Source organism: Benincasa hispida, chromosome 9 (assembly GCF_027475165.1).
Source record: "Benincasa hispida cultivar pf3 chromosome 9, pf3_genome.v1.1, whole genome shotgun sequence".
In the NCBI taxonomy this organism is placed as follows: Eukaryota; Viridiplantae; Streptophyta; class Magnoliopsida; order Cucurbitales; family Cucurbitaceae; genus Benincasa; species Benincasa hispida.
Genome location: NC_143486.1, coordinates 6,913,306 through 6,935,994, shown reverse-complemented (window position 1 = coordinate 6,935,994; position 22,689 = coordinate 6,913,306). Strand labels below are relative to the sequence as shown.

The window sequence follows — 22,689 nt, the reverse complement described above, 5'->3', positions numbered from 1 at the left end:
TGCTAATGTAGCTCTAACAGTAGGCCACTTGGGAGAGTTGCTAGCTCATTTTCAGATAAGGCCTACCTTGATGGATGATATTATTAGAGCTCAGTAGGAAGACCCTAACCTTAAGAAGTTAGTTGAAGAGGTAAGTAAACAGTAGAGAACAGATTATGTTCTAAGACAGGATAGAGCCTTAATGAAGGAGCACAGGTTATGTGTTCCTAATGACCAGGCATTAAGAATGCAGTTTTAGAAGAGGCTCGTAACTCAGAATATGCTATGCACCCAGGTAGTACCAAGATGTACAAGACCTTGAAGAAATCTTATTGGTGGCCTGGAATGAAGAAAGATATAGTGGTTAACGTTCCGAGGCTTAACAATTCTGCCAGTCAGTCACTTCTCAAGAATGTCAGGAACTTAAAGCTTAGATAGCTCATCACGTCTTTGTTAAACTTGAGTCTTATGTTCATACTATGGGAAGTCAGGGTAGAGTTTTTATGGTTGTTATAAATAGACTTATTGGACCCTTTAACTATGATATATGTGAATAAGTGTTCTACTGTATGAGAATCTGTATGTTTAAGTTGTGTTGACTATGTGGTAATGGTCTGTTATAAGATATAATTTTTTTATCAGGTACTAAGGGCATTGGTTCAAGGAAGTATATTGCTAGTAGTTGTCATAAGAGGGTTTGCAATTGCTGTCTTCACACTTCTTCTCAGATTAGGAAGGTAATTCAAGAAGAGGTGTGACAGGTAAGGTGGTCAAGATGCAATTTAGTTATACGTTCACGTATGGCTCATGCTATCGATGTTGATGAGATCGAGCAAAATGGCTCTCTCTCAACTAGGTTATTAGGGATTAAGCAAAATGACTCTCCCACATGTTCAGGAAAAGAAACAGCTTTACAGGAATGATAATGAGTTTTATTTTAGGGTTTTTATTATGATATAATTTCATTTTTCCAGTTTTATTTCCTAACCCTGAAAATGATCATGTAAATGTTTTGAAAATCATGTTTAAGTTATTTAAGTATGGAAGCCTGTTTTAACTTAAATAGTCACTCACTGGGCATTTTAAGCTCATTCTTTTAAATGTTTTCTCTCCCCAGGTAGCGACTGACGTCCTAAAGCCGAATAGATCTGCTAGCTAGTTACTATCAGAATACTCCAATAACTTGGAGTTTAGATGGTCCAGTTTGAAGGAACTCTTATACAAGAGTACCTATGAGCGGAAACGGATCTTTCTAATTCATTGTGACAGAATTTTTCATACATACATTCTAACACACAAATATGCATTGAAAACACTAAATTACTGGCATGCTTTAAAAGATAAAATACAAGAGATTGAGAACTTACTAGTTGAAGACTTTCTTCACAAAACTTAGTCTCTCCGTGAACGAACTCCTCTCCTCTTTCTCGTTCAGCAAGTGATCGCCCAGCAACACCACGATCGTCTACACGAATAGCAGCGCACGAACAACAGGCGACGGGGACGACACCACCACTCGAAGTCCTCAGTATTCTCAGAGTGAGAATCCAAAGGGTGGACTTTGATGGAATTGGTAAAGGGAAGGAGGAAAGGCTATCGTATACTACAAACAAGCAAGTGGGAGAAAGGAAAGACTATCGTATAGTCGGGTGCTTGATCGTTTAGAGCGGGGTACATGATCATGTAGTAAAAACTAAGCGATCGTCTATGAAGAGGTAAGCGATTGTTTGGGAAATCATGGGCGATCGTTTAGTAAAGCACGAGTGTGCGATCGTTTAATAAGTGGGCACTATTGTATAGGCTCTCAACACTAAGTACAAGAGTAATCACACTGTGAGCAATTATGCATTTCTCGTACAAAATGAAAACAATTTTCATTTTATTCTTCAGTTACTAGAACTAAATTGAACTTCCCCCTATCGCACGAATTCGGAGAAAACTTCGGCCAATTATCTCATAACCGCCTAATTAATAAAATAATAAATATAATCATATTATATTCATAACCTATAGTTTAGTATCATATATCAATTATAGTGTTTTCTCCTCTACTTGATATAAATCATATTTATATCCAATTTCCTCCAAAATAATATATCTCATACATTTAGCCAATCATATCATATATAATTAACCAATTCAATTATATCATATATAATCGAACTCCCTCTTGTCAATTTGAACATTTCAAACTGACCCAAAAACTTATTCTCAACTTTCGAATTAGCACCCATTCGTTAACAATGGGTGATTCCACTAAAGCCCATAGTTGAGAACTCCTCTCACTGTAGATATATTATGTCCACTCGATATAACCATGATTAGTAAGTTAACCCTTCACAGGTTGTTTGCGGTTGGGTCGAATCTCTGTTTTACCCCCGAAATTACCTCTTGTTTCTTAAGTTCCACTGATCCCTGATCCAATCAACAAATCGAATCCCTCTCGGGCCAATGAGAGGGTGATGCCTCTTGTTCAAGATCCAAAATTAGCACTTAAAGGAAACAACCTCTCTACTAACCCTAATCGGGTAGGAGTGAATTCTGTCTTGCACCCTATGTCCCCAGCTATCTATCCAGTTTTATCCCCAAAATGGAAGGCTTATTGAGTAGAGACATTTGTCTATTATCACCATTTGCAGATCAAAGGATAATCCTAAACAAACAGGAGTTCATAGTTAGCTCAGGATTAAGGTTAAGTTACCTAGGTCATCGCTTTGAAATAGTCAGTCTTAAACAGTAAACAACATCATAAAGTAATAGTGAATGGTTTCGTGGTCCGATCTTGTACAAAGCTCATTTGCACAGGACGCCCTCACTCCTCATGTCCTAACATGAACGAATTAGGATCACTTCGTTTGTAACACTTTACAACTCTTTGTAACAACTACAGAGTAGGCCACATCCAATAGTGTTACCAGAATAAGGCACCCATCCTTATTCATATACTCTAGATCATTTTGATTATTTACTCGAACATGATCCACTTGTATGTCTCCACATAAAGTTCAAGTACTCATGTAATAGTCAAGGGACTTTAGGTTTATTGGATTTCGAAAAAACAATATATTCAATAACAACTTATTGAATTTTCAGAATAAGTTCTAATGTTTACAAACCACGAGTTTTAGGACATAAAACCCAACATAAAGGTATTACTTACAACAATCTTTGAAAAACTGGTCCACAATGTTGGAATGCGGTGACTCAGAGATCTCAAGTGATGTTTCCATGAGAGAGAGTAAATATACTTTTTATGAGCATAAATTATATAAAATATGTACTATTTCCTTTCAGTAGGATTTTTTTCCCATTAGGTTTTTTCCTAGTAAGGTTTTAATGAGACACATTTTCATATATATAATGGACATCTAGAAGGGAACATTATAAATATTATGATAATAGATGCCCATTAGATGCTCATCTTAGTGTCTATTTACCATGTATCATGCCCCCATTTCCCAAAGTATTGTCCATGTGTCTCAACATTACACATTATTAGTGTCTATGTAATCTACCTCCTATTTGTTAAATTGCCTATAAATAGTGATATTTTGTGGGTTTTGGAAGACACGTACATTGGACAAAATCCATGAAAATTAGAGAAAGTGAAGATTTTAGAGAAATTCCTTATTTAATATTTTTTTATTTTATTTTATTTATTTATATATTATGTTTTCTATATTTTAATATCTATTTATTTGATTTATATATTATTATTATATTATATTTTCTCCATATTTGTATTCTCGTTGTGTGTTGTTGTGTTCTCAAATTTACAACAAATTTGATTTAGAGGGATTTCTATAAATAAATTAAACAAAATGTTGTGCCAAATGATTTTATTTTAAGTCATAATTTCATTTTTGTCCAAGCTTAAGTTTTCCCCCTTTATAATATGTTTATTAGAAAAACACATAAAAGGTTATACTTATTTACAAAATTAGCCCAAACTCAAACTGAGGCCCTATAACTTGATCTTAGACACGTTGTTATGTGGGCTGCCTAGAGTTTTTGATTCATGATCCATTGGTTCACTCCATTACATGAAAATAAAACTCAGTAAAGCTTCATTTGGGATTACCGTAGCTTTTAAAATAATTTTTTGTAACTGTGCTTCTAGAAAAATCAACTATGATAGAAAGTAAAAAAGTGTTTGATAAATTTAATTTTAAATTATAAAAAAAACTAGTCAAGATATTTGAGAAATTAATACTAAATTAGTGTAATCTAGTTATATAATTATATGAAAATATATGATTTGAATTGCAACCAATTTTGTTTAGTTAAAATAGTTTATGAAATAATTTTTTTAAAAAAATAATTGTTATAAGAATTTGAACCAATTAAATTTTAGAATAAATGTGAGAAAACAAACTAACGAAATGAAAATTTAAGATGGGTAAGGGAAGATACGAAAATTTTAGGAAACCTAAAATCTAAAAGTTTCCATCAAATAACTTTTGCATGTTAAAACAATTGTAAAAGTGATTCAAGTTAGATTAATAAATAAGTTGTTTTACCAAACATCTTAGACAGTTAAGATTCTCCTAAAATGGCTTCTTAAGATTTCAAAAGCAATTCCACACTGCCCAATAATTGAAAAGGTTATTAAATGAAGTTCGGTTGTAAAACATGTGACCATTCTTTTTTATCTCAATAATTGTAAGATTACGATTTGAATCTCTAACCTCAAGAAAATGTTAGATATCTTAACCCCGAACAATACTCATGTTAACAAAATCACTTAGTTTTTTTATTATCCATATAAAAAGGAAAATTAACTTAAAAGCCACCTACTTTATCAAGGTTGGTGAATTGAATAGTTCATTGAAAGCCTTTGATTCAATGGCTACAAGCGTTGAAAACTTTCCGACGTGGCCTCCTAACACTATTCTAATACATTACAAAAATTTAAATACTATTTTAATCAATCTATTTTTTTTTTTTGTTTTGGTTTATTTTTAATCTTTATATTTTCAAAATGTTCATTTTGATTATTGGTAATTTTAATTTTTATTCATTATAGACCTTATATTTTGAAAATGTTTTGTTTCATTTTTAAAAGGACCAAAATGATAACTTTTTTAAAAAAATTCAAAGCCTAAAATAAACAAAAGTAAAAAATATAGAGACCAAAATTGTATTTAAGCTTAATTTTTACATCAGAAGTAAAATTCCTATTTTTTTCATACATAGCTCAATAGTCATACTTGTTCTTAACATAATTCTTTTCAAAATTATCTAATTTGGCAAAAGATGTTGTAAGATGATAATTTGGAAGGAATTCAAATGATTTTGTTGTAGGTACATCCTCAAATCATCTTTGAATCACATAATGAAGAGGTCATTCAATTATTTTTTTCTTTTTTGAAAGGTATTGTAATTAAAGTATGGAATAGGAAAATCGAACCTTAGACCTCGAGGTCAATAGTACAAATACTATTTCAGTTGAGTTACATTCTTGTTGGCAGATCATTCAATTATTAAAGAAAGAGGACGAAAATCTTATATTAAAGAGGTCTCTCCCGTACATCTCTTACAAATATTCAATTTCAGAGTCTACATAATGGTGTTGTTGATGCTTCAATAAACTGTGCATTTTAAAAATTTAGATCCCAAACTTGGGTTTCTAATTTTTCGAAATTAGTTAACAATACTTGTGGATTATAATATGTTTTTATTGATCTACTTTTCTAAGTTTATAATTCTCAAATTAATAATAAAAACAATAATAACAACAACGACTCTGGCAATTTTATATCTCGGTTTTCTAATAAAGCATTATGTTTCATATAAAAAAAAAGAATAATAATAATAAATTTACATTTTGTAACTATATTAGTTAAAATCATTTTTTATTGTACTTAAAATCACTATGAAACTAAATTTTGATCACTCAAAATTAATTCATGGTTTAGTTTATACTTTTAAAACCATATTTTTATCATAATAAAACTAACTTTAAAGGATTAAAAATATTTTCTGAATGATTTTAAAAAAAACAAAAGTGATTTTAATCATTTTAGAATCAATTCTAAACATGCGTTAGATATTTTGAATGGTGTATGGATCGATTTTTATATATATATATATATTTATTATTGATGCTACTTGTTAGGTTAAATTAGAATTAAAATGGATAAAAGGAGCATTTTCCCGCCAACGAAGTCCGAGTTATAATGACTAATTAAAAAATTTGCGGCTAAAATGATTTTGGATAAACTAAGAAAGGATTTAGAACAAAGGAAAGGGAATATTCTATAGGAGGCAAAACTCAAAAATAGGAAGGAATGGCATCCAATGTAGTTAACCCAACATTGTGAGGGTATTTTCGGGATATAGCAAATTCAACCGCCCTTTGCTGTCCTCCCATTGTTTCCTCCTATTTTCCAATTTCCGGTCGGCCTTTTTCCCTCGACGCCACCAATCATAATTCTTCAAAACTAAAATTTTCCCTTCTTCATCATTTCTCTGTCAATTCAAAATCCCTCAAAATTCTTCCCAATTCCCTGCTTTTTCATCCATGGCTTCTCGCAGGCGCATACTTTTGAAAGTCATTATCCTTGGCGACAGTGGGTGAGCAAACTTTCAATTTTGTTTTTTGTTTGTCGCATTTTTTATTATCGTTCCTGTATCTCAATTGGGTTTCTTGAATTTGAGAGCATTGAAGAGAGTTTGGTGGAGGAATTTGGAAACTGATAAAGCCTGCACCGAGTTTTCTTCCTTGTTTTTCTCTTCTTCCTTTATTGGATGTGATGGGGGGTTCTTCTTCTTTTCCCTAATTAAGTTTCTCCAATTTTTGGCAGCGTGGGGAAGACATCGTTAATGAATCAGTATGCCTTTGAACCCGAAACCTTGACTTTTTGGTTTGGAACACTTTTCCTTTATTGGGTTGTTTAATTGCTCGCTGGCCCTGCTACTTTTTTTTTGCATCACCAGGTATGTGAATCGTAAGTTTAGCAATCAGTACAAGGCAACTATTGGAGCAGATTTTCTCACAAAGGAAGTTCAGCTCGATGACAGGTTATTTACGTTACAAGTAAGTATTGATATAGTAGCTGTACAGTTTTTGTCTATTGGGTATTCTATTTCTTTGGAGCTATGTGGAATGTGTTTATAGTTAATGGGCTCTGGCTGCTGCCCTGGTTACTAAGCGTTAACAATTCATGCTGGGATTGGTCATTGGGGATCTCTAGAAATTCTATTTTGTGTAATTTATGGCATGCATTCATAATATCTGAAATGAAAAGCAATTGAAAGATGCAACTTTCAACTCTATCCCTCTAATAGAAGTTATGCAAAAAAAATGGCAGCTGTGGATTGCTTCCTCACTCTGATAATAATTATCATGGTTATGTTTGAGATAGAATTGTCTCCCCTCCTTCCATTGATTGTGGTTTGGATTAGTTTTGTATAAACATAGGAAATATCCTGTGGTTAATTTATTTATTTTTGTTGAGAAGGTGGTGTGGTTTTGCCTCATGATGTTAATGTCTTGGGATGGACGATTTATATGTGTGGTGTCGAATTGCAGATTTGGGACACAGCTGGGCAAGAACGGTTCCAAAGTCTTGGAGTGGCATTTTACCGTGGTGCTGATTGCTGTGTTCTTGTTTATGATGTGAATGTTATGAAATCATTTGATAATCTTAACAACTGGCGAGAAGAGTTTTTAATTCAGGTCGGTGTTGATTCAGTGTAGATACTAGTTGAGACAAGTCTATGACATCATATATTTGTTCTTAATGAAGGTCTGTCTTTTAATGTTTAGGCTAGTCCATCTGATCCTGAAAACTTTCCTTTTGTCGTATTGGGGAACAAGGTCGACGTTGATGGTGGGAACAGTAGAGTGGTGAGTTTTGCCCAATCTTGCTTTTATAACGGTTATCTGAATTACTAGGCCAGAGTGAGGATTGTTCTTTCCTGCTTTAGGGTAGTACTTTTCTAAGAAGGATTTTTTTTGGTTATTATAGGTTTCTGAGAAGAAAGCAAAGGCGTGGTGTGCTTCAAAAGGAAACATACCATACTTTGAGACGTCTGCGAAAGAAGGATTCAATGTGGATGCTGCATTTCAGTGTATAGCAAAAAATGCCCTCAAGAATGAACCAGAAGAAGAAATGTTAGTATATTACTCTCCATTGAATTTAAATTCTAACTTCATTTCCCTCCCAACAACATCTTTTTATTGACTACATATGTAGCGTCATTCTGTCTTTAGAGTCTTATTGAAGTAGGTAGATAGATAACATGAATACTAGCGTGTCTTTTAAATTAAGGAATAAAACCAGAGGGGGGAAACTGCTGTCGTCATCTTGGTGTTACCTGATGTTCTACTATATCTGCTAAAACCTATTCTAACAGGGCATGGGAATATCCCCTCATTTCTTGTTAGATTCAAGTTTTGTCATTTTGTTTAAAATATAACTTCGAAGCATGTTTAAGGTATCTTTTATGACGAAAATGCCAGTTTTGTAATGGATAGTACGAGTAGAGTTGCCTTGTGTATAGCCATGTCCCTGATCCAACTTAATTTTCCAAGGATTCTTCACTTCCTTGCTGAAGTGTGGGCAATGGCCGTATCCCCCAGAGCCTTTAGAATCTGAGATATGAGTTTCAGTCGCAATGTATAACACTCTCCATTGGAAAGCCTGACAATTCTGCCCTTTTTTCCAAATTTTATTGGAAGTTGCTGAAGATTCGAGTGACTGACAACTGAAAAGTGATTTCTTCAAATGAGTACAGTGCTAGCATATCAGGAGGATACACTATCAATCTAGAATTCCTTGTCTTCATCTAACATGGTTATTATTCTGTTCAACCTCCACCATCTTAGTAGAGTTAAAATCTGTTTTCTTGTAGAAGAGTTGAGAGTTAGTTGGAGTTTGTATCCCTTGCTTGTCATTAATCTTTGTTTTCCCTTTTTGGGGCGATGGCAGATACCTTCCCGACACCATTGATGTTGCAGGTGGACGGCAGCAAAGATCAACAGGGTGTGAATGCTAAAAGTAACAACTAACTAATGGGTTCTGTCTACTTCCTTCACTGTATTTCCTCTGTTTCATGTTTCCTCAAACCATATGGTCCAATTATATTAACATGTAGTGGTCTAGAGATTGCTGGTAAAGTTCTACTTCTGTTCTATGTTGTAATAACATTCTTTGATGTTTATATATTTTGCTTTAATCATTTGGGTGTCAAATAAAATTGAATACTTGAACCAATGTACAGAAGGAACTAAATTGTGTGGATCGAACTCACCCTAGATGCCCTCTTGCTGTTGATATAATCTTTGTTTGCAAGCCCCCATAGCATATTTCGAATTGAGGTTCATAAGTTGTACTAATCCAAAGAGGAAACTTGGTAAATGGTACTGGTATCAGATGAGTTGTACTGATCTGTGCCTTCTTTGGTCCAGTCAACCTTATCCTTCCCAGCATGATCTTGTTTCTCCAATTGGTTGTTGATCTTCCAAGTACTCTATCGATCAATCAGTACAATGAGATGTGTTTATCAATTCATCTGACTCAAAGAGAAAATCTATAGTTGGGTAGTGTATATTATTTTCATTTAGCATTTGACTGGTTATTAGATGATTTATTATGTTATTTCACAGGTCCCATATTATTGTTAAATACTTTTATGATAAAACAGTGAATGGAAGATTTTTGAGTGTGATGAGATGATTGGTCATGTTTTGAGAGGGAATAGATCACTCAATTCTTTTCATAGTCTACTTATCTACTTTGTATGGGCAAGGAACTGAACCAATTCTTTGGAGAATACACGTCAGGTTGACATAATAATGCTCAATCAAAATAATATTTCATTTAACTTGACTTTGCCATAGAGATGTCCACGGGGCGGGGCTGGAGATGTCATTTCTCATTTCCGTCCCTGTGAAATTTCTCAAGGAGATCGGGGCGGGGATTCTCTGTGGGGAATTCGCGGGGATCGGGTTCCCTGCCGGAATTTTTCCTCATTACTTTCTTTTTTTTTTAAAAAAAAAACCAATTAATTTAAATCATTAATGTGAGCAAATTTTAATTAAATAATTAACTTTATCACTAAATTATGTATTATGGTTAGTTTTATATGACAATTTGAATTTAAAGATAAATTACTCAAATTTTGGCCTAAAAAAGCTAATTATTTTTTTAGTAGAAAGAAATAAATATAAATCAAATTATTCACATATATAATCTAAATTTAAACATTCAATTTAAACATATTCATTATCTTTCCCAATAAATAATTAAATTTGAAATTTAAATGTAATATTTATATAAAAATAATAATAACATAACATTAAATAACTATATTAAATAAATATGTAAAAGTTAATTGAGGCGAGGTCGGGGGTGGGGATAGGGAATGCATTTCCCTTTCCCGTTTAGCTCACAAGAAAATTTTCTCATTCCCCGCCTAATCGGAGAATCTCCGCCCCGTTTGGGGTGGGCTCCGCAGAGTCCTGTCTCCATTGGGAAGTTGAACATCTCTACTCTGCCAAAATGAGAGTAACTCATCAATCCCTCTACGTTATAAATAATGATGTTTGTGTTTTGACAAAATACTCTTTTGGTCTATGGTACTAGTTTATCCACAAATTTTTGAAAATAAACTCAAACGGTATAATTTAGTTAACTTTAATAATTTATCATTTATTTTTTAAAATATGAATATAAATAGAATTTTTTATGGACTTTTGCCTTTTATTTTTTTTGTACGAACTACACTTGTGATCTTGGAAAAATTGCCAGAAATAATATTTTAAGTTTTTACCGGACAAAACTAGTACTTTTTTGAAAACTCGTTCAAATAGTTTTTCTTAGTCCATTTCGCGAGATTGTTTTTTCTAAATTATTGATTGTTTTGGCCCTTTTGGACATTTCTCAGTACGAGATTACACCAAGATTCGAGTAATTTTTACAAAATATTATGTGATATTTCTAAATCTTATACCAAATCTTATAAATTTTTAAATCTTCTCTAAATTTGATTATCTTTACCTAATATTATATGAAAATGTTATGTAAATTTTTAAATCTTGACCAAATTTCTAATTTTTAAATCAACTTACCAATTATTTAAATGAATTTTTTTAGATGGATCTCAGGTGATTGATTTTGATTTCTAAATCTTTGGAAAGATTAATTTTTTTTTAAAAAAAAGTAGAATATGGAAAATATATAAAATCTCGATATGATTCTCAAGTAGATTAACACAACTTACCAATTATTTAAATGAATTTTTTTAGATGGAATTGATTTTGATTTCTAAATCTTTGGAAAGATTATTCTTTTTTTTAAAAAAAGTAGAATATGGAAAATATATAAAATCTCGATATGATTCTCAAGTAGATTAACACTGAGATGGATGAATTCTCGAGCAGATTAATATCAAGATTTTATATATTTTTCATATCTTACCTTTTTTTTATATTAATCTTTCCCAAAATTTAAAAATCAAAATGTAATCATCTGTCTAGAAAATCTAATTGGTAAACTCATTTGGAAATTTATAAATTCATATAATCGTATAAACAGAAATTGTGCCTAAAATTACGTAAGAGTCGATTATAATAGGGTTGACCAGAAAAATAGAAAATTTCAAAGTTCCATTTGGAAAAAATGGCAAAAAAGTTTCAAAATTATAAAAATAGCAAAACAAATTTATGTAATGGAAAATACTAATTAGTAAATGACAAAACTACCCTAAAACAACAAAATTAAGTACAAATGAGAATACAAAGATACATTGCTTCAAAAACAACTTGAATACAAAAATTCAAAGTTCCATTTGGAAAAAATGGCAAAAAAGTTTCAAAATTATAAAAATAGCAAAACAAATTTATGTAATGGAAAATACTAATTAGTAAATGACAAAACTACCCTAAAACAACAAAATTAAGTACAAATGAGAATACAAAGATACATTGCTTCAAAAACAACTTGAATACAAAAAATACACTCTACTTATATTTTAGAACCATAAATACATAGTATCTAAACATTTCAGAAGCAAAAATTAAAAATCATCCAATATGAAATCACATTCCCGACTGCTTTATAGAAGGCGTGTATGCGATGGAAGATGATGACCAAGCAGTAGGGGTTATTAAAAACTTATGGATGTCCACAACGATGGACTTCCTTCAAGGTGAGAAAGAGCAAAGTTGATTGTACCAGTGAATGAAGTTGTTGTTGGCAAGTAAATAAATCCCAGAACATCATTGTTGAACGCAATATTCGAAATAGAAACAAAAGTATGAAACATGTGTTCGAACGAAAAAGATCGACAATCTGGCAATGGTGGTCGTCAAAAGCTAGTCAAAAGATGAAATTCAGGAAAGGGTGACTGAGATTAATAAGAAGAAAAAGAGTAAGTGAAGAAGATGAAAATGTAAGATTTAGGGTTTTCTTAATCTTATTTTAATAATAATGATAATGATAATGCTGATAATAAGAATAATAATTTTTTCAATTCCTATTTATATGTTTCTTTTAAGTACAAGCTATTGTTACGTGTTTCTATATGAAAAATTGAAAATATAAAAAATATGAAGAAAAAAAATCAAATTAATTTGATAACAATATGTATAAACTAATGAAAAATATTTAGATACAATTGAATTTGTAACAAACATTTAAACAAATAGAAAGTTAGTTAGATAAAATCAAATTTGATAATAAAAGATAAATTCAAATATAAATTGGGGAGAACAATGTATTTGTTTATTGTGATTAATTCGATAAGTAGTTAGATAAAATCTAATTTGATAATAAAATATAAATTCATATATAATTTTGGAAGAAAAATCAGGAAAGGAGTTTGTTTATTCAACTACAAAATCAAGCCTAACTCGTTGTAAAGGTATAACAAAAACAACAAGACTACAAAAGCGAATTAATATTTGTTTGTCAAAAAGACAAATTAATGATATAATAAGATGATAATGAATAAAAGATGGTTAAAAAAATATTAAAAAATAATGAAATTTAAATGAAATATACAATTTGTTAGAAGATAATATGTATAAAATATTAAGTAAAATCCTAATCAATATAAAAAATTTATTTCGAATTTAAAATAATAAAAAACCAATAAAATAATATAAATCCAAAGATATATTATAAATTAAAATCAAAATGGTGATAAATAAATTAAAGATTGATTAATTTTGTATATCTTCCAAAAATGGTTAAATCAAATCAAAACAAATATGAAACCGTCAATTCAAATTTTAAATTGGGAGAAAAATTCGGCACTTTTATCTCTTGAATTGGTTAGGTTGAAGTCTCAAACGATTCCATTTATATAACAATTATACAGTACTCGAGAAAATGGTTAATCGACCATGTATGGGCAATTTCGGGATTAAGAAAATATATATCATGTGCACACATGCTTTTGCCAAAAATCTTATTATTTCTTTTTTTTTTTGACAAAAATCAAAAGGCACCCCTCAATTTTGCTATTTCCTCCAATTTTCTCGATAAAGATAACCGAATTTGGAGCAAATTTGAAAATATATTGGATTTGGTATAAGATTTGGATAGATGATCTAATATTTGAAAAAAAAAAACTAGAATCTCGTGTTTAATCTCTATCAAGATAGGCCCAAAATGACCAAAACAATGGTAGAAAAAGTGAATTTTTAACTAAATCTCGGTGGTTGTCTCTCACGAGATCTACTGAAAAAATTAGTTTACCGAATTTTAAAAAAAGGTGTTAGTTTTGAAAAATGAAAAGTTGAGGGTGATATTTCTGACAATTTTCCGATCTAATGTTGTTATCCAAGACAAAACAAAACACATACTGCAATGAGAAACTATCAAGCTTAATTTTAATAATGCCATAATCCAAAAATTAAGTATCAAGCTTAACTTAAAAGTTTTTAATAAAAAGATCTTAATCAAATAATTAAGTAAACTATCTTAAGAACAAAACAATTTTTTTTTGACTAATTAATACATTCTGATTACTCAATTGGAGAAAAAGTACGGAAGATAAAGATGAAATGAAAAAAAAAAGAAAAAGAATGCTTCCTACATTTTAGATGTTTTACACATTTGTCGGTACATAAACCTGAAGTTGCTTTTTCTAAATGCCAATAAATAAATAAAATAACGAAGCTGAGTAGAATTAATAATAATCGTTTCATAAATTTATATAAAAAATGATGAATGATTGCTTGTCTTATTATTACTTGTCTTGATCTTGTTGGTGTGACTACTACATCACTAGCAGCCGAATCCAATTTGGTGCGACTTTATGGGAATCTTTTCGCATTTAATCTTATATAATATAGTGGGTGACATTATAAATTCATTTAACAAATTAATTATTGCCTTTAACTTTTAACTCTCCAATGTGATTTGAGGTAATCTTAGTGTCACTTGCACAAATTGTTGACAAACAATTTAATTAAACATCAAGCTCAACATACTTTTTTTTTCGGCCTAAAAAAGGATTTTTTTTTTCTTTGTATAGATTACGCTTCTCTATTTCGTTGTTAATGTACTATGACATGCTAAATAATAAGTCAATGTTTATTAGAAAGTGAAGTATATACTATCACAATTTAGAGTTTATGGATTGAAATTATTTTTTTAGTTAAAATTTTTTTCCTTCTCTAAACTTTTACGAAAATAATAATTTAATTTTTTAATTTTAATTTTTAATAGTCTAGACCATATAATTTTAATTTGTAATAATTTAATCTAAATTTTAATGTGTAACAATTTAATCTCAATATTTTAAAATTTGCAACAAGTTAATTTTTATCGTGAAAAAACTTAAAAATTTAATGAAATTTCTTACCTAACTCGATTAATAAGTTTTTAATAGAAAACTATGTTTAAAACCATTAAAAATAAGTCCTATCAAATAATACTTAATTTTGATGAGATTTTTTTTAATATAGATTAAATTGTAATAAATTTAAAAGTTAAGGAGCTAGCTTATTAATTATAATGACTTGAAAAAGAAAACAAGAAAAATATCCTTTTGTACGTAAGTTTCAAAATTTTACATATTTAGTCCTTAAGTTTTGAATTTAGTTTCAATTTAATCCTTCGATTTCAAAATGTTACAATTTTTACAATTGAGATTTGAGCTTTGTTTCAATTTGGTATTTTTAAAATTTACATTTTTAACTTCAATTTTTTTATTAAATACTCAATTTCAATTATTTGGTTTAATGTTTATTAATTAATTTTAAATAATTATGGAATGAAATTTTAAATTTAGTTTTAATAATGATGAAAAATAATGAAACTTAATTAATTATACTTTGTTTAAATTAGTTAAGACGAAAAACAAGTAATTAGTGAAAAATCGATGTCAAAAGTGTAAATATTGAAATTAAAAAACTAAATTGAAACAAAACTCAAATCTCATTATTAAAATTATAATATTTTAAAATTGAGTGACTAAATCAAAATCAAATTCAAAATTTAAAAGACTAATAAATAGAAACTACCTCCAAAATTTATGAACTAAAAATTGTAGTGTTTTTCCAAAATAATAATAATAATGATGATAAACAAGATTCATAACCAGAAGGTTCAAATTTCCACCTGTAAATTATATAATAATCTGCTGCCGACACTCATTCTCCTCACCAGTGGTTGTCATTTGGCTTCGAGATTTTTGGCCTTGTTAATGCTCCAAGCTTACCCCATTTCATCTCCTTCCTACTTGGCCTTTGAACAGAGAGTTCAAGAATTGTCCCCTGTTTTCAATTTCAGGGACGATTCAAGTTTCTTGCCTTGTTCTTTCTCCAACTTCATCTGGGTTTCGACTATTATGTGGTTTCTGTGCTGAAACTATCTTCAATTATCATAATCTGTGTTAGTATAATCATAAAAAAAAAATGCTTTCGGCAAAATCTGAGTCTGATATTACCAGTTTGGCGCCATCATCGCCTTCAAGGTCACCAAAGCGGCCAACATACTATGTTCAGAGCCCTTCAAGGTGTTCTAATGATGGGGACAAATCTTCCTCAATGCACACCACTCCAATCTATAACAATAGCCCAATTGAGTCACCTTCACACCCGTCGTTTGGCCGCCATTCAAGAAACTCATCGGCGAGCCGATTTTCGGGTATTTTCCGGTCATCTTCAGGCAGAAAGGGGAGCAGCAAGAAGCAGATTAGCAATGAAAAAGGGTGGCCTGAGTGTAATGTGATCATGGAAGAAGGACCTTATGATGACCTTGAGGATAAGGCTCTCTCAAGACGCTTTCAGGCTATAATTGCTTTCTTGAGTTTCATTGCTTTGTTCACATTTTTCTGCCTCATCATTTGGGGCGCCAGCAGGCCTTTCAAGGCTCAGATTTCTGTCAAGGTAATCAAGTTACTAATAAGTTAATAACTATTGATATGGTTTGTATTCTTTAGACCGTTCTCATGATTGCCAACACAACATGAATTCAGCTTAACGGTTAAAATCTTCATCCACAAATGATACGATGTTCTTTAAAAGAAAAAGATGATTGTCTATGTATACTCGAGAAGAAATAAATGACATGGTAGAAATTTTAACATAAGATTCTATGTTTGACACAAAATAAAGAGACTGACATCTTAAATAACTATGATTAACCTTCTATGTATATTCATAACAATTCTTTTAACTGAATCACAATTCAAATTTATGAAGCTAGATCATTTGATTAGCTTCTCTCTTCTTGACCATGTCAATTTCCAGCCTTTCACGAACAGAGACGTTATTTGTTTAATGTAAAATCTGATCCTTTCAGAGCTTGGCTGTGCATAATTTTTATGTTGGGGAAGGTTCAGATTCCACTGGGGTTCCTACCAAGTTGCTGACATTGAATAGCACATTGAGGTTAAGTGTATACAACCCTGCTACAGTATTTGGCATTCATGTTACCTCCACACCAATTGATCTCATTTATTCAGAGATTGTTGTGGCCTCTGGTCAGGTAATTAAACTATGCCGAGTTTCTGTTTCCTCTTTTCTTACTCATAACTTTGGAACTAATTGGTTTGGGAAAAGGTGTTGGATTGGAGTCCAGCTCGCCTTAAGAGTTAAAAACTAACCCTTGTTTGGAATGACTTTCTGAGATACTTTAAAAAGTGTCTTCAACTGCTTTTGAAAACTTTGTCATTCCAAACAGGTCCAAAATCATCTTAAACAGGAATTTGTGGTTGTTTCGTCCCCGATTGCCAAGGACATTAATTCTCATGCCTTGTGATCCTATGTGCAGTTGAAGAACTATTACCAGCCAAGAAACAGTCACCGGACAGTCTCTGTCAACTTGGAAGGAATAAAAGTTCCTATGTATGGAGCTGCATCAACTTTGACTGTTCCCCCAACAAGTAGTCCGGTTCCAATGATATTGGCGTTCAAAATTCGATCACGAGGATATGTCGTAGGGCAGCTAGTAAGAACAACACATATAAAGCAAATCTCTTGCCCTGTGGGTATTGATTCTACCAGCAACAAAGCCATCGTGTTCAAGAAGAATTCGTGCACATATGAGTGACTCTGTTCACACTTTGAGTCCTGAACTTCGTATTGATTCGATTTGTCTCTCTCAATGAATTTGATAAGAAATTTGTCTGAAGATTACTCTTTTGTTGGTTTGTGCAGAGATACCTCAGTATGAATAAAGAGTGGTTGCCTTTGTAAATATCCATCTTTTTTATTCTGTTCAAGAAGTGTTACTAAACTGTAAAAGACTCGTTTTCTTTTCAACCATTTCTGGATGGCTTCAAATGACTCAAAAATTGGAAACATTAACAAAACAATAAACAATATCAGGAAACTTTCAAAATGAAGGCATACTTAAATTTCATTACAGAAGATCAGGTTTTGGAAGAGAACTGATCCAGAATTCTGCATCGAAGGTGGCCCTAAATGTATTATTATCACAGGAATAGAGATAAGATGGGAAAATATGGGAAAATTATGTCAAGATGTAGCTATGAATATGGGAATCTTCAATGTGTCTTTATCAAAGTATACTTGTGTTATGGTGTGAATTAAGAAAGGAATTATGACCAATTTAGTGCTACTGATATTTTTCAACTGATATTTCTTGGTTCATTGAAAATCTCTCAATCTCCAATTTATTTTTATTGACGAGTTCTATACCAAAACTAGTGGGGGCCGGGGGGTTAATGCCAAAACAAATTCTCTCTTTGACAATAATAGAGAATATGATTCCATTCTCTTTCCTATGTGGCAGACAGACATTTCTATTTCAACGTTTTTCTCTCTATTTTTGTCATGTAATTAGATAAATCGTTGAAATTTTATAAAATTAGCATAATTGTTCATTTTGATCTGCTTCTAAGTTAAATCTCAGAATCAGATCTAATGCCTGATCGTTTAAAACTGCCAATTTATCCATTTAGACTGATTTCAGAAAGAGTTTGTTGGGATGTTCAGACCGCCTTTTGATCGGATGGCTTCAAAGAATTCACGTGGATCTTTTTTTTTATTTATTTATTCCAACGTGGATCCTTTATTTTGATCCACATCATAGAGCGAGTAAATTTTTTTATGAGCAATATTATTTAACTTTAGGACAGGACTTAATCACCGAACAGCCCTATCCCACATCGACTCATTGCCAGAAAAATCCAACGAAAAAACTTGGCTTCATTATTGGCCTCAGCACCTTTATCCTTTACCCATAATTATCTTCAGCGCAGGGAAGGAAAAGGGCTAGGAAGAGAGAGAAAAAGTAAGAGAGAGAGAGAGAAAAAAAAAGATTTTTCATTAATAGAATATTGTTAAAAATCCTTAAAATGGGGAGAGAAAATGACAGGAAAATAATATTTATCGCCGAGTTAAAACTTAAATTTCAAAAGATTCCATTTGGAAGAGGGGCTTCCAGAGTCTTTCCTTGTATAAAATCATCATATCCATTTTAGTACTTTCTTCGTGTTTCTCTGTGTTCGATTATACCCTTGGAAGAAGAAACAGCTGAGTTTGGGGTAATCTTTTTCTGGGTTTTGAAGATAAGACTCAAAAGAGATCACCGAGAGCAAATCCCCACCAGTTCTCTCTTTTCAGCAAAGGCGAAAGGATGTTGGAAGGCAAAGCTTTGATACAGGACACAGATATGCCTGGCAAGATGCAGATCCAAGCCATGGACGCTGCTTCTAAAGCTCTGGATCTCTATGATGTTTTCGACTGCAAATCCATTGCTGCCCACATAAAAAAGGTCCTCTCTCTCTCTCTCTTCGTTTGATGTGTATGTAGGAGAAAATGGTGGGTTGCAGATGTTTTTTCTTCACTTTAATGGCAGAACCGTGTTGGTTCTGCGTCTGTGTCGAAGACAAGAGGTTGGTAAGAGAATCTCAGGCTTTGATCCTTAAAACTTGCTTGGTTGTGGATTTGCAGGATTTTGACAACAGATATGGAAGCGGATGGCAATGTGTGGTTGGTTCAAATTTTGGTTGTTTCTTCACCCACTCCAAGGGGTCTTTCATCTACTTCAAACTGGAGACCCTTAACTTTCTCATCTTCAAAGGGGTGACTTCTTCGGCTCCATGATTTTTAGTTGTGTTTTCTCTTTATTTGAATCTCTAAAGAGTCTGAGAAGAGAAACAAAAAAGGGAAGGCTTTCGGTTTCCTTTCCTGTGGCTAAGTCAATCCGATTGGAAGGGGAAGGTCGAATTGAAGAAGCGTAAGGGAGATGGTAGGGAAATGTACAAATTGACATTTTGGGATTGTTTGGATGTTTATGTTCAAAAAGCTTTTAATGCTTTTATGGGTATACTATGTAAATATTGAAGTCATGGGGAGACAGTTCTTAATCCTTTTCAAGAATTTTCATTGCCCTTTTTCTTTGATTTCTATTTTCTGCCAAGATTAGCTAATTATTGAGTAAATAAAATCAATTACAGGCAGTCTCCTTGTTGATCGATATGGTCACAAATTATCCAAGACTTGTCAATTGGAGTCATATTTACAAACTGAGACCCCTAACAAGACCTACTGATAAATAAGGGGCCAGCTTGAATGAGAAATGAACGTAGTTTTCATTTTCAATCCCAAAGAATGCTTGACAACGGTCATTCTGGGAAACAAAAGGAACCATAAAACACCAATAAGATTAACGCCCTAGCTCAAAAGTTTCAATGACTACCAGGAGATGTCTAAAAGTATGTCAAAATCAAATCACAGGAGTAATCAGAGGCTCATTCCTGAAATGTGCCTCCAAGTTGCTAATCACAAGATCTGCCATTGCGATGCTGGTCTCAATGGTATCCGTTCCTACATGAGGCAGTAGAACGACATTTTCAAGCTCAAGCAATTGTTCAGGTACATGGGGCTCGTTTTCAAACACATCTAGCCCTGCTCCACCTAAACGACCTTCAAGTAGTGCTGAGACAAGCTCAGATTCATCGATGTGAGCCCCTCGTCCAACATTGATGAGAATGCCATTTGGTCCTAATGTATCAATTACTTCTCGATTGACAATGTGCTTAGTTTCTTCCGTCAGAGTGCATGACACAAACAGAATCTGGGAATTTGCAGCCAAGTCTAAGACGCTGGGAAAGTATTTGTAACCACTTTGATGCATTTTACGCCTAGTGAAATAACCGATGGGGCAACCAAATGCTTCTGCTCTTTTGGCAATGGCTGAACCAATCCTTCCCAACCCAAGAATGCCAACTGACTTACCATTGAACTGAAAGAGACAACTACTAAATCAATCAACCAATCAAGTAACATGAATTCGCTATAGTTCATAATCATCAAGACTTGACTATACTTTTTGTTCCAAGAGCTAAAGAGTAAGATAGGATCAGGAAAAACCAGGTGATGTTGAAAGCGGTAAAGAGTAATTTGGAGGTTCATTAAGATTTGAATGGAATCTCTCTTAAATTTCCACCAAAATATCCTGGAACCTAACAAAAAATGTTACGCAATCTATTATCTCAAATTCATTCCTCACAATTCGAAGGCTTCTCTCCTCTGCAATCCAGCTCAATCAAAACAAGAAATATCATCAAGGATTCGCCATAAACCTATAATCAATTTCAGGTGGTAGATAATGCAACGAGTAAAACTAGTTCATAACAATCTCTAACCTATCGTAATACATAAATGAAAGCAGCATACCCTCGTTGCCAATCTGAAACCGTCTTTCGTCCACGATCCACTTCTGACGAACCGATCAGACTCACAAATCCTCCTCGAAACCGCCATGGCCAGTCCAATTGCAGCATCGGCGACATCGTCAGTCAATACGTCGGGTGTATTGACAACCCTTATCCCCTTCTCCATACATTTGGGCAAATCAATCTTGTCCAATCCGACACTGAAGGTCGCTACGATTTCCAAAGCGGGTAAAGAGTCAATCAAATTTGCGTCGGCGCCGGACTTGGTGCAGCCGACTACTGCTCTGATTGATTGGGCGTTTTCTTGAAGGAAATCGGAGTCGAGAGGATGGTTCCAAAGCTTGAAGAGGTTGAAGCGTCGTTCAAGCTGTTGTTCAAGATAACTGAACATTGGAGTGGTCATTGCAACTCCTATACTCTCCATTTTCAGACCAGCGAAAAGTTCCGGTCGATTGCAGTGAAGATATTTTCAGCTAATTTTTCCGGCCCCACTGCGGTTTCTAAGATAAAACAAAGGTTAAATTATATTTATATAATATATATAAATATGTATTACACACACGTCCCTCAACTTTGCTATTTGTTTGAATTTATACCCCAATACTTTTAAAAGTAGCAATTTTAGTTATGTTTTCACAAATGTATCAAAAATATAAAATTGTATGGTTCGTTTTAAAAGAAAATTGAGATCAACACGTTGTTTTAGGTCATATCACCACATCACATGATTCTAAATCTTGAATTTGATTTGAAATTCTAAAAGATTTATATTTTAATAATAGATTTGAAACGTCCATGAAAATTTAGTGGTAATATTACAACATTAAGAAGTATAGATGTATTTTTGAAACAAAAGACAAAGTTCAAGGATATTTTTATAATTTAACCATAAGAAAATTAACAATAACTTTTTTGATGTGACATTGTATAAATTCTCTATAGTATCCTCACATTTGTATGTTATCATGAATCACGAATTTTGATTCAATTTACATTGTGAATAAACAGTTTATCACGATTCGATTTTGGTATCGATTAAATTCTCCATAGCGCCTCTTTTTCTCTCGCATGTTCTTACAGGTCAAAATTTTGGTATGAATCCTAAATGTAACTATTTAGTACATCGCAACCTTTAGTTTAAATAAAAATTCAAATTTTTTTGTCACTCTTTTTCTTTTTATTACGACTTTTGACCATTCCTATTAGAATTGAAGAATTGATATAGGAAAAGATAAATTTCAGTATCTCTTTATTTCTCATAAGAGGTGTATTTATATATACAACTTTTAATAATGTAAAATATCAATAAAAGACATAACAGAAAATGTAACTAACAAATTTTTATCTAATAATTATATAATTATATAATTATAATTATTACCAAAATTTTAAATTTCAATACTATAATTATATGATTATATTTGTTGCTTTTGATATATCATTTTAAATTAATTAATTAATTAATTAATTAATCTTAGAGAAAAATAACCTCTTACTTCTTGGTCCCTGAATTTGAAAAAATGAGTACACTTGGTCCTTAAGATTTCAAATTGATTGTTTTAGTTTCTGAGTTTTCAACAATAAGTTTAAAATGTCCATCAA

The 22,689-nt window shown here is 32.1% G+C and overlaps 4 protein-coding genes across 4 annotated transcripts; 3 read left to right on the top strand and 1 right to left on the bottom strand.

The window, feature by feature from the left end:
* The first annotated feature begins 6,299 nt into the window (after positions 1–6,299).
* LOC120085168 (ras-related protein Rab7) lies at positions 6,300–9,200 on the top strand. The gene is made up of 7 exons (XM_039041052.2): positions 6,300–6,555; positions 6,786–6,812; positions 6,919–7,018; positions 7,514–7,660; positions 7,751–7,831; positions 7,953–8,098; positions 8,916–9,200. Exons 1-7 carry the CDS (start codon positions 6,503–6,505, stop codon positions 8,980–8,982), a joined length of 621 nt encoding a protein of 206 aa, XP_038896980.1. The 5' UTR covers positions 6,300–6,502; the 3' UTR covers positions 8,983–9,200.
* Positions 9,201–15,456: 6,256 nt separating this feature from the next.
* On the top strand, positions 15,457–17,639 carry LOC120085763 (uncharacterized). The gene is made up of 3 exons (XM_039041945.2): positions 15,457–16,327; positions 16,743–16,928; positions 17,214–17,639. Exons 1-3 carry the CDS (start codon positions 15,854–15,856, stop codon positions 17,490–17,492), a joined length of 939 nt encoding a protein of 312 aa, XP_038897873.1. The 5' UTR covers positions 15,457–15,853; the 3' UTR covers positions 17,493–17,639.
* Positions 17,640–18,826: 1,187 nt separating this feature from the next.
* Positions 18,827–19,789, top strand: LOC120085764 (uncharacterized). The gene is made up of 2 exons (XM_039041946.2): positions 18,827–19,181; positions 19,361–19,789. Exons 1-2 carry the CDS (start codon positions 19,044–19,046, stop codon positions 19,511–19,513), a joined length of 291 nt encoding a protein of 96 aa, XP_038897874.1. The 5' UTR covers positions 18,827–19,043; the 3' UTR covers positions 19,514–19,789.
* On the bottom strand, positions 18,899–21,704 carry LOC120085762 (glyoxylate/hydroxypyruvate/pyruvate reductase 2KGR-like). Its single transcript, XM_039041944.2, has 2 exons — positions 21,089–21,704; positions 18,899–20,654 (listed from the first exon to the last, which is right to left on the bottom strand). The coding sequence occupies exons 1-2, from the start codon at positions 21,509–21,511 to the stop codon at positions 20,136–20,138; spliced, it is 942 nt and encodes a 313-aa protein (XP_038897872.1). The 5' UTR covers positions 21,512–21,704; the 3' UTR covers positions 18,899–20,135.
* Between the last annotated feature and the right edge of the window lie 985 nt (positions 21,705–22,689).